This window comes from Monodelphis domestica, chromosome 2 (assembly GCF_027887165.1).
Source record: "Monodelphis domestica isolate mMonDom1 chromosome 2, mMonDom1.pri, whole genome shotgun sequence".
Classification (NCBI taxonomy): Eukaryota; Metazoa; Chordata; class Mammalia; order Didelphimorphia; family Didelphidae; genus Monodelphis; species Monodelphis domestica.
In genome coordinates, this window is record NC_077228.1 from 311729978 (window position 1) to 311743894 (window position 13917).

Genomic DNA, 13917 nt, shown 5'->3' on the forward strand with positions numbered 1-13917 from the left:
TAGAGAAGTATGTTAGAATTAAGCTTTCTCTTTTTTATTTTTTATGATTTTTTTTCTATTACTAAAAACCTTTATTGACTCCTACCCCTTAGTACAGGGGTCCCCAAACTTTTTACACAGGGGGCCAGTTCACTGTCCCTCAGACTGTTGGAGGGCTGGACTATAAAAACCTAACCCTAACGGGGCAGCAGTATACACAGTGCGGAATCCCCTTCCCCAGATTGCTGCTCTCCATACTGATGCCTTCCATTGTGCAGCCACATAATCCTTTGTTCAGCACCTCGTTCTAAGGCACCACGCAAAGGATATGTCACTGGAAGTTGTACTGTACATGAGCGACGCTGCGCTTTGCAGTGCTGCCTCATACAATGCTCCTCTCACTGATCACCAGTGAAAGAGTTTCCCCTTCTGGAAATGTGGTGGGGGCTGGATAAATGGCCTCAGGGGGCCGCATGTGGCCAGTGGGTGTAGTTTGGGGACCCCTGCCGTAGTACTATGGACTAGACCTGTGATTTTATTGATGTAAAGGAACTTTTGAATAGTAAGCTACCTCTACTAGTACAGTGCTTCTTTACAGTTCGTAGCCTTAGAAAGTTGCTTAGAGCACTGAAAGCTTTGCTAACTTGCCCAGTGTCATATGGTCATCATATATCAGAGGTCAGTATTCTACAGCATGCTGTTTTCTCATTGCTTAGCATTAAAAGTCTTATTTCAGCCTAACTCAGACTAATATAAAGATCTTCTATGTTCAAAGCATTGTGCTAGACAAAAACAAAAACAAAAAAGCAAATCTAATACCATGTTTATTGCCCTCAAGGAGCTTACATTTCCATGGTATAATATAAACATTAATATTTTGAGAAGAGAATGAGCACTAACAAGAGAATCAGGAAAAGTGTCCCATAGAAGGACTGTACAGCCTTGAATGAAGCTAGCTAAGAGACAGTGAGGATGATAATGTTAGCAAGTATTCATATAATGCTTTAATTTTTGCTAAGTACTTTAGAAATACCCCATTTTATCTTCTCAGCAGCCTTGGAAGGTGAACCTGCAACAGACAGTTTAAATAATTTGCCCAGGATCACACAGTTGTCTTAGGTGATGGTATATGTAAAACTGTATGCCTATGCAAAGCCATAGGGGTAGGAGATAAGAGACCAGAGTTGGGAAAGTGGAATTTAAGGTAGTTTGGTTGAATTTTGGAGTAACCAGGGTCTTATGACTTCCTGGTCAACTATGTTCCAACCAAACAGGTTTACTGGCCCTAATCTTCTCTACTTTCTCATTCTGTTCATGGTATCCTTCTTCCTGGGAATAGAGAATATAGCTTTTTCTGTACTGTCCTTTCCCTTCAACTCTATTGCATTCACTTTCTTCAATGCTCAATTACAGTGGGAGGAAGGAAGAAGAGAGGAATATGTAGTAGTGAGGGGGTGCAGAGAAAAAGAGTGTGTTAAAATTGGGGTAGAACAGGGCCAGTGTAGTTTGTTGGCCAGTGCTAGTGGAGATTGGGATATAAAACTTTTCAGGCATAGTTGGCAGCTTGTGCAAAGGCAGAGAATGAAGCTAGAACTTCATATTTGTAGAACAATACAAGTTTGCTGAAATGTTGAGTTGAAAAGAAAGGAAATTGATAATTTGGGTAAAATTTCCAAACTCTGTGTAATTCTCTTGCTTCTTGGTGCCTCTCAAAATAATAGTCTTCTTGGTGGGGAAAATAAAATATCTTAGCAAAATTTTAGATTTTATTCTTGTAGTATTTTAATATTCTTTTTACAAAATAGTCACACTTTTGTGTTTTGTAAGATACTTACCTCATCATAGTATTTTCATTCTGTAGTTGAGCTACTAATTAAATGTTTAGTAGCAGGTATTTGCATAAATGTAGTGTCTCTAGTTAAAATTTTTAAGTTAATCCCATGAACTTAGATTTCATGTATATTCATTTCTATTAACTAAACAGCTTTAAGTTGGAATGCTTCTTGGGATAGAAAAAACAATTTACTTCCCTTCATTTTATTGTAATTTATTTCTTAAGCAAACATTCATTAAGCTCTTATTGTGCTCAGAGCACTGTTTAAAGTTAAAGTAAAGCATAATCCTAATAGACCCAGTGGAGCTAAAAACAGTCTAATATAGCAGTTCCAGAGATTATATTAGGAAGAAAGGTCTAGAATGGTGGAGGAAGAGATCCACTGTGGTATACTTCAAATAGCTAGGACATTTTTTCCAGTAAGTTTAGATATCGGTTAAGATAGATTTGCTGAGGAACCTGGTGTTTTTCTTGTAGCATGGTATTTAGATTTTTAGGTTTGTCATGTTTACTGAGAAAGTTAAAAGTTATATTTAACCTCTATTCATCTGAGTCAGGATTTTGGTCTTGAATAGAATTTATACTTTCAGATTGTTGACTTTTCCTTCTCTTCTACCAAATTTTCTTTAACTTATAATTTTTGGCCCAAAGTTTATTCATAATCAATCAATCAATCTCTCTCTCTCTCTCTCTCTCTCTCTCTCTCTCTCTCTCTCTCTCTCTCTCTCTCTCTCTCTCTCTCTCTCTCCCCCCTCCCCCCAAACTTCTACTCCAATTTCTATACTTTGTTGTTTATCTTAAAAAAATTTTATTACCTTGTTTCTGCCAAACTCTCCCAGCAATTTTTACCAAGGAATGATTGCTTCTCCCCAAAACTTGGATCTATGATTTTGTCAAATACAAGATTACTATAATCTTTTACTACTGTTTGTCTGTTCTCTTTCACAGATCTACCTTTCTATTCTTAGCCAGTACCAGATAGTATTGAGAATTACTGCTTTATAATACAACTTAAAATCTAATACTGCTAGACCCCCTTCTTTTATTTTTAGTTCCTTTGATATTCTTGATCTTTTATTTCTCCAAATTAATTTTATTATTATATTTTCTACCTCAATAGAATAATTTTTGCTCATTTTATTGGGATGGTATTTAATACATATATTAGTTTAGATAGGATTGTCATTTTAATTACATTACCTCTGCTCATCCACTAACAATGAAAATTTCTCCAGTTATTTAGATCTGACTTTTGTTTGTATAAAAAGTGTTTTGTAATTAGTTTAAATAATTATTCTGGGTTTTGTTTTGGGCAGATACTTTCAGGTATTTTATTCTGTCTGGGGTTATTTTGAATGGAGTATCTCTTCTTGCAGGACTTTGTCAGTAATTACAAATGAATTTCAAAAAATTATTGAACACCTGTTTTTGTGGTTTTAAAAAACTAACATATATTAATGTGTTAAAGTTAAAAAATACTGTTTGTCCCTGGAGATCAGTCAGTCAACAAAATATTAAATGTCTACTGTGTGGCAGGCACTATACTCCTGGGGATACAAGGATAGACAAAAAGTTAGGCCCTATTCAAGGAGTTTATATTCTAGTGAGGGAAGATAACACATAAAAGAGATGCTAGAAGTTGTGGGAGAGGGCTGGGATATGGAAAAGGGTACTCACATTGGATCTGGATGAAATACAACTACCTAGTGAGAAATAATGAGTTGACTCCTCTATGGCCTTTCCTTAAATAGAGGATCTGGAATGATCTCTTTACTGTCTACATTCACATTCTCTAATCAGAAGGAAGGAGGATCCAGAGGGTGGAGGGTACTGTGACAGTGGAGATGTCTTACTGGAGCAATCAGATGGGGAAATTAAAGGGTTGAAATGAAAATGTAGAGAATTATTGCCGAAAAGCTTACAGTGCTAAGAAAAAGTCTAGAAAAACAAGTTAATGATTATATAGATTTCTCACTTTAAAATGCATATTATTCTAAAATTTTATAAATGGTTTGAAACCTAGAATATGTACTTTAAATTAAATGTTAGAGCCCATTTATCTTATAAGGTGGTTTAAATAAGACATAAAAGTTTCCCTGAATTGAGTCCCAGAGAGGTTAAATGATTTAAACAAAGTCACAAAAGTAAGTGATAGAAATGGGCTTTTTACTCTGACTTCGAATCCAATATCCTTTTAGATGTGTAGGTGGAAAAAGTCTCAACATAAAATGATTTTGAAAAATTCTTAAATGTTTTGTCATTTTTTCCAATTATTTCGTTAGAAATCAGGATTTTCTATATCTAAATAACTTGAATTCGATATATTCTGAGTTACATAACTGCTCTTGACTTTTGTATACTATAAATAATATAACTTTTAGGTTTGTCTTTTTTACCTTTTTAGTGTATTAGAATTAGTAACTAATTCTCCTTAATTGTGAGTTACTCCTGCTATAGCAATATTTTGCTTCAGTTTTGTACTTCAGAACCTAATGTAGTTTGTATACAGAAGTATACTTAATACTTAATATATTCTTTTTGTTGAATCAAGTAATCCAAATATTTTAGGAGTAGGGGCATTAAATATGCTAAGTGATTTAGCTGAGTTAACATTGTTTAATAAGGGAAGAGCAACATCTATATACTTCTTTCTTTACTATTACCCCAAATGAAAAGGATAATTTGTTATTACATTCTTATATTGGGGAATTTTTCTACACCTTGTAAGACAAGTTCTGTTTTGCAGACTAAAAAAAGAGGACCAAAATGTAGATTTTTTTTCTTCTCAGTCCTTGAAATTCCTTTTTAGTCTAATATTATTTTAACCCAAGGGGATTGCTCATAGAGAGAAAGAATTTCAATATTGCGCAATGAAAGTATCACTTATTTCAGTAATGTAACAGGAAAGGAAAGATTTTTTCATTTATACATTTGGAAACTCAAACCTCATTTGAACCAAGAGCCATAGCAGAGATTGGAAACCTTGAAGATAAGATATATGATGACAAATTCCTGAATTGAACAGTGTTCTCTGTTTTGAAGAGGTTGTGGCAGTGGCCTGTTCTTGAAATATGATTCCTCTTTTGCCCTGTAGACTTCTTAATTAGTGATTCATAATTATTTGTCCCAGATTGTTTTCTTCTTTATTTTCTGATATTTTCATGATATTTTAGAGGAAACAAATCACCAAAAAAAGTTTGAGCATATTTAATTTGGAATATCTGTGGTAAAAGAAAGGCAGCATGATAGGAACTTATATGGACATCTCCAGTGGAGAGTGGATATGAGACTGGAGTCAAGAGAAATTATAAGATATTATACATATAAAACAAAACAGCTCTCTTGTAATAAGTCCTTTAAGTAAGTTGTCTTCTTTTTTATATATAACTCCCAGCTCTGAGAGATATATATGTATAAAGCATAATTAGACAATTAGCCTATATTAAGCACTGTTTACTATATATCCTGACCACTGTGCTAGGAATACAAAAAAATACTGTACTATATATCGGGGTTACAAAAACAAAAGTGAAACACACCCTGTCCTCAAGGAGCTTACATTTTGTTGTTGAAGACAATATGATTACATTAAGTAAATACGAAACATATACAGCACATAAAAACAAAATTAAGTTTTTGGGAGGGGCACTAATTGAGGATTCAAATAAGGCCTTATGTGAGAAATGTCATTTGAGTGTATTTTAATTTATTTTTTATTTTATTTTATTTTTGAAAATTTTATTTAGTCAACTTAGAACATTATTCCTTGGTTACAAGAACTGAGTGTAGTTTTAAAAGGAACTAAGAATACTAAGAAACAGGGTTTAGGAGAAATGAATTCCAAGAATAGGGGCGGAGTTAGCTATGAAACTTATAGGAGATGGAGTTTCTTGTGTAAGAAACAAGATGGACTGCAAGGTGGCTAAGCATATTGAGAGCCAAACCTAGAGATGGGAGGTTCTTAGTTCAAGTCTAGCCTCCAAATACTAGTTGTATAACCTTGGGCAAGTCACTTAACCCCCATTGCCTAACCCTTACTGCTTTTCTTCCTTGGAACTAATATGTAGCATTGATTATAAAATGGAAGGAAAGGATTTTTGTTTTGTTTTGTTTATTTATTTTGTTTATTTTTATTTTTTTTGGCTACTTTGTACTTGATAAAAACAATGGAATAAGATTTTTCGTGTGTATATATATGTGTATATTACATATATAACATACTCACATGAGAATTACATGTGAAATGAGTTTTCTTTGTGTGTTGTCTTCATTTAAAAAGCAAGAATAAAATAAATTAAATATTTTGGTTTCAAAGATGGCCTACTTGTCTCCCGAATTTCCTTTTCTGTACATTTTACATAAGGCTAAAATGAACCTCTTCTTTTTTAAGACATCCCTACTTTTAGCATCCATTTTAAAGTAAAGTACTCCCCCACCCCCAACTAGGTTGTTATGCCTAACAGGCAACATAGAAAGTGAAAATATATCAATTTGTTCTCAAATCTAGCAATTCTCTGACAACTGTTGGGTAATTATGTTTTATCCTCACTGGTCGCCTGGAGTAGTGGTTTGTTATTACATTGATGGGAGTTCTTAAGTCCTTCAGAGTCAATCATTGCAAATTGTACATTGTAAATGTACAAATGAAAGCCCTAAGGCCTGGAAATTATGACTTGCTTAGGTCACAGGATTAGAGTAGTATGACTTTTGTCAGTTTTAGTCAGTTTAGTATGTTAGCAGTCACCTACTGCTTTTTTAAATGTCAGAGTCAGTGCACAGTGAGATCTTGACTGAGCAGAAAGATGAAGTTTAATAAGGGTAAATATAATTTTATACTAGGTTAAAAATTGACTCACATGGCTAACTAATTGATTAAAATTAGCTGATTTTTTAAACAGCGATCAGCAGTATGACATGGTAATCAAAATAGTTAAGGGCATTGAGAGGTAAAATGTTTAGGACTACAGAGGGGAAAATATTCTGTATTCCACCCTTGCCAGACCACATCTGGACCCATCATGTTCAGTTTTGAGTTTTAGGAAGAGATTGTTAATTAGTAAGTATGAAATTAATGACTGGGGTGATTAAAGGCCTTGATATCTTACAAGATTTTGGTTGAAGAAACTGCATATATGTTTTTAGCCTGGAGAAGATAAATCTTAGGAATCCTATTATAAGTATTTTAAGATCTGTTACGTGGAAGATGGATTAGATGGGTTCTGTAAGATGTCTCCCTATTTTAGTCTTCACTAAACATTTATAAGATGTTTGTTGAATATATCTGTAATTATATATTTATGGGTCTATTTTATGATTTTGACATATGCACAGGAGACTTTGAGGGAAAACTTCAAGGTTGTATTTTGCTCTTCTGAATCATGTGCCTTTTGAAATAAACAATAAGCATAGTAAAGTTCTTGGTTTCTCTGAAACTTTCAGTGAATTGTATGATCTGCTATAGAATATGGTTTATGAAAGACTTCTTGTTTACATTTCTCGTATCTTTATCAAGAGTTTTTTCAGTCAGTGTATTTGCATATTACAATTTGTAAAAATTTGAGAATAGGCATTTAAATTGCTATTTTCTTAGTTCCTCTTTTGGGGGAGGGAAGGAAGTAGAAAGGAAACAGTCGTTTATATAGTATTTGTATGCCAGGGAGTGTGCAAAATGCTTTACAAATAATATCTTATTTGACTTTTAGAACAACACTGAAGTAAGTAGGTGCTGTTTTTATTTTCCATTTTTAAATTGAGGAAACTGAGGCAAACAAAAGACTGTGACTTGCCCAGAATCACACAGCTATTAAGTGTTAGAGGTCAAATTTGAACTCAGGTCTTCCTGACTCTAGACCCAGCACTATATCGACTCAATCTCAATAGTATGTATTTTTGGTAATGAGGTTTATTAATTTTTCATACTTAAGATGATCTGGTTATCTTAGCAGGTTTTCTGTAAACTTGTTTCTGTTCATTACTTTTTTCTTGTAGAATTTTTGAGTAAAATTTCATTTATTCCAGCCCATGCCTGACCAAGAATATTTTGACTACAACAGCACAAGCTGTCATACATTCTCATTAGTCCTTAGAGCCCAGGTATTTTTGAGTTGACCACGTAAAGAGACTGCCTGGACTCATATCTTCTTTTCTATATATATCTAACCCATGTCTCTTCTGAGTTCAAGCTCTGAATCACTAACAAAGGAATATTTCTCACTCTATGTTCCATAGGTATCTTTAATTCAACATGTCCAAAGCATAAATGGCATCTTTTCCCCTAAACTTATCTCTTTTTAATATCTCATTATTATTGGTGAAGTAAGAAAGAACCAACGGCCCAGTCTCAGGTCTACAAACTTGGTGTCATCCTTGACTTCTTAGTTTCACTCCACATACTTTGCCTTTGTCAAATTTTGTCAGTTTCTATCTCTACAATATGTCTTGAGTATATCAAATTCTTTCTTCTCACATAGCTACTATCCTAGTTTACTCCCTTATTCCCCTCTCCATGAATTTTGTGGTCTAGCTATAAGTGGCATACATGCATTTCCTTATACATAATATTTGGTCTTCTAGCATGCCTTTAAAGGCACTGGCAGTCCTTCCTCCCCTTTGGGAGTCAGTTTTTCTTCAGAACTCTGCTCATACACAACTTTTTAAATGAAGCCTTTCTTGATTCCTTTCTTTCCTTGTCCTCCGTTGCTACCTTTTTCTTTTCCAAAGCTAACTTAAAAAAAAAAAAAAGTAGTTTGCATATACTTTTTATTGTTAATTATTCTCTCCCCCCACCCCATCTTTTTTTTTTTTTAAGAATGTAAGCTATTTGAGAGCAGGAACTTTTTTTGTATTTCTGGCATTGACCAGGGTTAGCACAGTACCTAGAACATAGTAAGTTGGTGCTTAATAATTGATTGATACTCTGTTAGCTTTACCCCCTAACAAGGGTTCAAGGATAACAAGTAAGGGTAAAGGGGATAAGTATGCCACAAAGCTATTTTTAACTAACTTTAACATATGGACTCGTTCTACCAACTTTTATATATGAACTCTAGGACTGAATGAGATATTTGCTTAAAATTGCATCCAAATCTATCACCCCCCCCCAAAAAAAAAAACCCCACATTACCCAAAAAAATTATTTAGAATATTTTTTTTCCTGGTTACATGATTTGTGACCCCCCCCCCCCTTCCCATTCCCCTCCTGGAGCTGATAAGCAATTCCATTAGGTTATACATGTGTCATTGTTCAAAACCTAGTTCCATGTTATTCATATTTGCAACAGAGTGATTAACTTCAAAATTCCACTCATATCCCCATTGAACCATGTGATCAATTGCATGTTTTTCTTCTGTTAAAAAAACAGTACTTTTAATTTAAAACACCAAAACATAAGTTTGCTAATTTTCTATTCACCTCCACTTCAATTTGACTCTGCAATTCCACCTATTATTTCTAGTTTTGCCTCCTCTGGAATCAAGATGGAGTTTCTTACATATATTGGGCTTTTATTGACATATTTTAGTTTTATATCAACTGATAAATCGGCAAGTATTTATTAAGCACCTACTATGTCCCAGATACTGCTGAAAGCTGGGGATACAAATTCAAAGAATTCTAATGAGATGCCACACATAGAAATAAGTAGAAAATGCATATGAAGAAGTTTTAAAAAGTAATTTAGGAGGGGGAGGAAAAAGGAAAGACTATTTAGAAAGTGGTGCTTGAATTCTGTTTTGAAGGAATGGAAGAAACATTTGTTTTCAAATATCCTTTTCTTTCTCCCCTACCAGAGAGCCATCTTTTGTAGCAAAGTATTGAAAAAAAGGGGTATGTGTGGTTCAGCTAAAACAACTAATATGTCAACCAAATTTGACAATATAATTGTAATACTCCATGACCATAATCTCTTTAAAGAAGAAAGATAAAAGGGACAGCTTTTCATTTCTTCTACTGATCCAAGCTTCTTGCTCATGATAATTACAAGATGCAGCTACACTGTTGTCATTGTGTAATTGTTTTCTTTGTTCGGTTTTAATTCATTCTCAGTTCATGTAATCTGTGACCATGCATGTTACTTTTGTAACAAAGATTGATAGAAGAGCAAAACAAATTATGCATTGGCCATATCCAAAAAATTTGTCAAATATAGTTCTGAGCCTGAACTGACTCATCTTCTGAAGTTCAAGTCTTGACTCAGATAATTACTAGCTGCAGGACCCTTGGGCAAGTTACTTAAACCTTTTAGCCTGAGTTCTTCATCTCTAAAATAAGTTGGAGAAGGAAATGGTAAACACTTAAGCATCTTTGCCAAGAAAACCCATGCTGGCCATGACTTAACAACAACCAGGAAAAGGGCTCATTTTGTACCCTGAAGCCATAACCTTTCTTTAGGGAGATGGAATGTTTAGTCTAGTACAAAGAGCTCTGGACTTGGAGTCAAGAAAGACTTAGATTGTAATTCCACCTCCAATACTTATTAAGCACCCAGATGTTGGTTAGAGTGATGGACCTGGAGTTAGGAAGCCTGAATTTAGTTGACATCCAAGACACTTAGACTAGCTATGTGACCCTAGGCAAGTCACTTAACTTGTTTCCCTCAATTTCCTCAACTGTAAAATGAGGATAGTGATAGCACATGCTTTACAGCATTGTTGTGAGGATCAAATAGGATAATATTTTCAAAAAGTGCTTAGTATAGTAGCCAACACATACATAGTAGGTACTTAATCAATGCTGATTCCCCTTCCCTAGCTGTGTGACTGGGCAGGTCACTTAATATTTTTGGCCCATATTTATCTCATCTGCAAAATGGGAATTAATAACTGTAAAATTACCTCATAATATTATTGTCAGAGTTAAATAAGATAATCTATATAAAGGCCTTCATTTATTTTAAAACTTTTTTTTTAAACCCTTCAGTCTTGGAATCAATACTGGGTATTGGTTCCAAGGCAGAAGAGTGGTAAGGACTAGGCAGTGGGGGTTAAATGACTTGCCCAGCGTCGTACAGCTGGGAAGTGTCTGAGGCCAGATTTGAACCTAGGATGTCCTGTCTCTAGGCCTGGCTCTCAATCCACTGAGATTGAGAGCTCTCAACCCAGCTGCCCCCTTAAAACTGTATTAATGTCAATTGATCATTATGAGAAAACTTGTGCAAAAGATGATATAAATTGTCCATCAGACTAACTTATTGGAGGGTTGAAAATGCAAATATACTGATGTACAAAAATACTTTATTGAATTAAGATTAAGATAAGATTATGTGCTTTTTATTTTGTGGTTGATGCTTAATTTAGGAAATTCATTTCTGAAATTATAAAAGAAAAGTTGGTAAAATAGGATTCATCATATATTTACTTATAGCTGTTAAGTAGCAAATCTTATTGATTAAATGGGAAATCAAGTAGTATTGCATAATGAGTTTAAAGAGATCTCCATATCTTTAAAAAATTTACTAACTTAACTATCAACTGCTTTGCCTATTATTTTTGTGTGCCAAGGTCAACACTGAATGTCTGTTGAGGCCCCCTTCTAACCTTAGGATGTATACATTTTAAAAACAAATTAAGTTGCATCCCTTAAGTACTGGCCAGTTTTCAAAAAGGTGGTTTTTAAAAAAAAATTACTTGATATTGATATCTCACTCATCCAGCAAGCTCCTTTTTCCCAATATTTTTTCCTTTTTCTCCTCTTTTCCATTTAACAGCTTTTCTGCTACTACCCACATCTTGTAGAATAGTTGGTGATGAAAATTTAAACAAAATTTTAAGTCTTCCACATTCTTTGCTTTATCAGGCAGAACCAGTTGTGTTTTTTTCAGTTAGATCCTATGAAACACCAGCTAATTCATATTTGACTCGTTCCTGGAGATGATCCTGTTTCTGTTATTTTTAATTCAGTTTATCTGATCTAATCAAATTATTGCTTGATATCCATGCCCTACAGTACTTTTAGTTCCTTATTGTATTCTATTCCTGATCATTCTTGCCTTTTTGAAAGAATGCTTTTCTCTGATTTCTATACCAATTCTCTTTCCTCTTGCTCAAATATGACACAATTCTAGCATTTTATGCTATATTTAATCACAAAGCCAAATGATATATAATCATTAACAGTTCAATGTTACTAGTTAAAACTGATCTCAGTCTAAGCAAGTTTTATTCTGAGTCCCATCAGAAATTTGGGTCTAGGTTCTATGATGCAGTATTACTAACCTTGACCATCCTGCTGTATCTCTCATCAAAGGGTCTTTGACACTATTTGTTGTCCTGGGAAGAAACAAACTCCTACCTTTCCCATCAATTTTTCCTACATGTAAAATTCTCCCAGGAGTGGTTTTAGATGTGATATTACTTGCCCAAGGATCTTGTGGAGGTCTAGGTTCCATGTGTATCTTTTCAGAGGCAGACACTTGATCCCACTCCTTTAACAAATTTGACTTACTGACTTGCCTGGAGCATCTCTGGGGTTTCTAGTAGACTATAGATGAACTTCCTCAATCCACCAATACTTAAATTTGTGCCCTTGGATCTAATAATTCTGGCTTTCAGAAGATTAGCTAGTTGGTGACGATTGATTAACCAGAATATCTCTGCCTTAATTTTTAAAATTCCATTTATCCTTTAATATAGGAAGGAATAGAGTTCCTTGGAACTCTCAGGGAAATGCTGTTTTGAAATAAATTTTGGGAATGGATTTAGACTTTTTCATGAAGTGATGTTTTTAATTTAAACTTTCTCACATGCCTTTTCAGTACAATTTTGATTCCTTATTTCTTTTTAGGGAATCCTTTTAGATTTATTTTATTTGCATGTTGAGATCTTTTGTTTTGTTTTGTTTTTGTTTTTTCAGTTGTTGGTCTTGATGATATTATGGATGAAGGAGTTGTTAAAGAAAGTGGTAATGATACCATTGATGAAGAAGAACTTATTTTGCCTAACAGAAATTTGAGGGACAAAGTGGAAGAAACTTCAGTCAGATCACCAAGAAAATCGCCTCGTTTAATGGCACAAGGTAATTTTCAGAGAGAGAGAGAGTGAGAGAGAGTATGCATGTGCTAGAGAGAGCGAAACTCTGACTTAGTGAATGGGTATTATTTTTAAGAGAGAAGTTTGTTAGCTTGTAAACTTTGAGGATCTCTTTACCCAATGTCTTGTAATCCACAATTAATAAGTTATTTTAATAATATGCTTTGTTTTATGATTTTAATTTCACTTAGTAATATTTATAATTTTTAGTGATAAATTTGCTTATAGTTGTATTAGCAGGAAAACATGCTCTTTTTATTGCTATATGTGATTTTGAGAAAAGAATGAAATAATTTCACAGTTATAATGTTCTTTAATCTAGGTTTGTAATGTTATACAAAATATATTTAGAGTTTAAAATAGTTGTACTATTCACCCTTCCTTAATAGATGATCAGCATAAACAGTGAAAATAATTTTTATTTAATCTCTATAAATAATTTAGTGTGATAAATAACTTACTATAATACTAATACTTTAGTTATTTCATTTATGGTTAAATTTGTAAAATCAGGTCTACTAAATATTAGAAATTTATTTTCATATTAGTGAAAATCTATAGTATGTGTAATAACTAGATTATGTATTTTTCTGAGTTTTAGTTAAAAATCTTTAGAAATTTACTTTTTATTGAAATACAAGTATTTTATTGAAGTTGAAATCAAATATTGATAGATATATTAATTGAAATTCTGAAATTTGGGGCATAATTTACTAGGTAAAAGATAAAGAAAGCAAGAGTTTCATAGTTTCTATTTTGATTCATGTAAGTAAAGTATTAGTTATTACGGAAGTTAAATATTTGGTTTGAGAATTACCTCTTTCAAGCTTTTCTATTTCTGATTCTTGGATCTTTTTCATCACCTGTTTAGATCTACTAGTGGGACAGTACAAATGTGGAGTAAGAGGAAAATATGGTTTTCTTCTTTCTAGTCATTCTGATATAGGAAGAATATTGAAACTTACAGCTAAAATTGGGTTTGGGGATCATCTTTGAATCATTTAGTGTATTTTCCCCAATTCTAATTATAGCTCATGAAGCACTGACATAATTCTTTTGACTAAATTAATTCCCCCATC

General features: G+C 33.5%; 1 protein-coding gene across 3 annotated transcripts in view; it reads left to right on the top strand.

Moving 5' to 3' along the window:
• The window catches only part of PHF3 (PHD finger protein 3), a 107529-nt gene that overhangs the window by 44212 nt on the left and 49400 nt on the right, over positions 1–13917 (top strand). For 2 of the 3 annotated variants that reach the window (XM_007484160.3, XM_001372388.5), the window contains one exon: positions 12663–12824. The exons of the other annotated variant lie outside the window; for it this stretch is intronic. In XM_007484160.3, the coding sequence (XP_007484222.2) occupies positions 12683–12824 (142 nt within the window). In that variant the 5' untranslated portion in view covers positions 12663–12682. The remainder of the gene's footprint in view (positions 1–12662; positions 12825–13917) is intronic. 3 annotated transcript variants of the gene reach the window in all.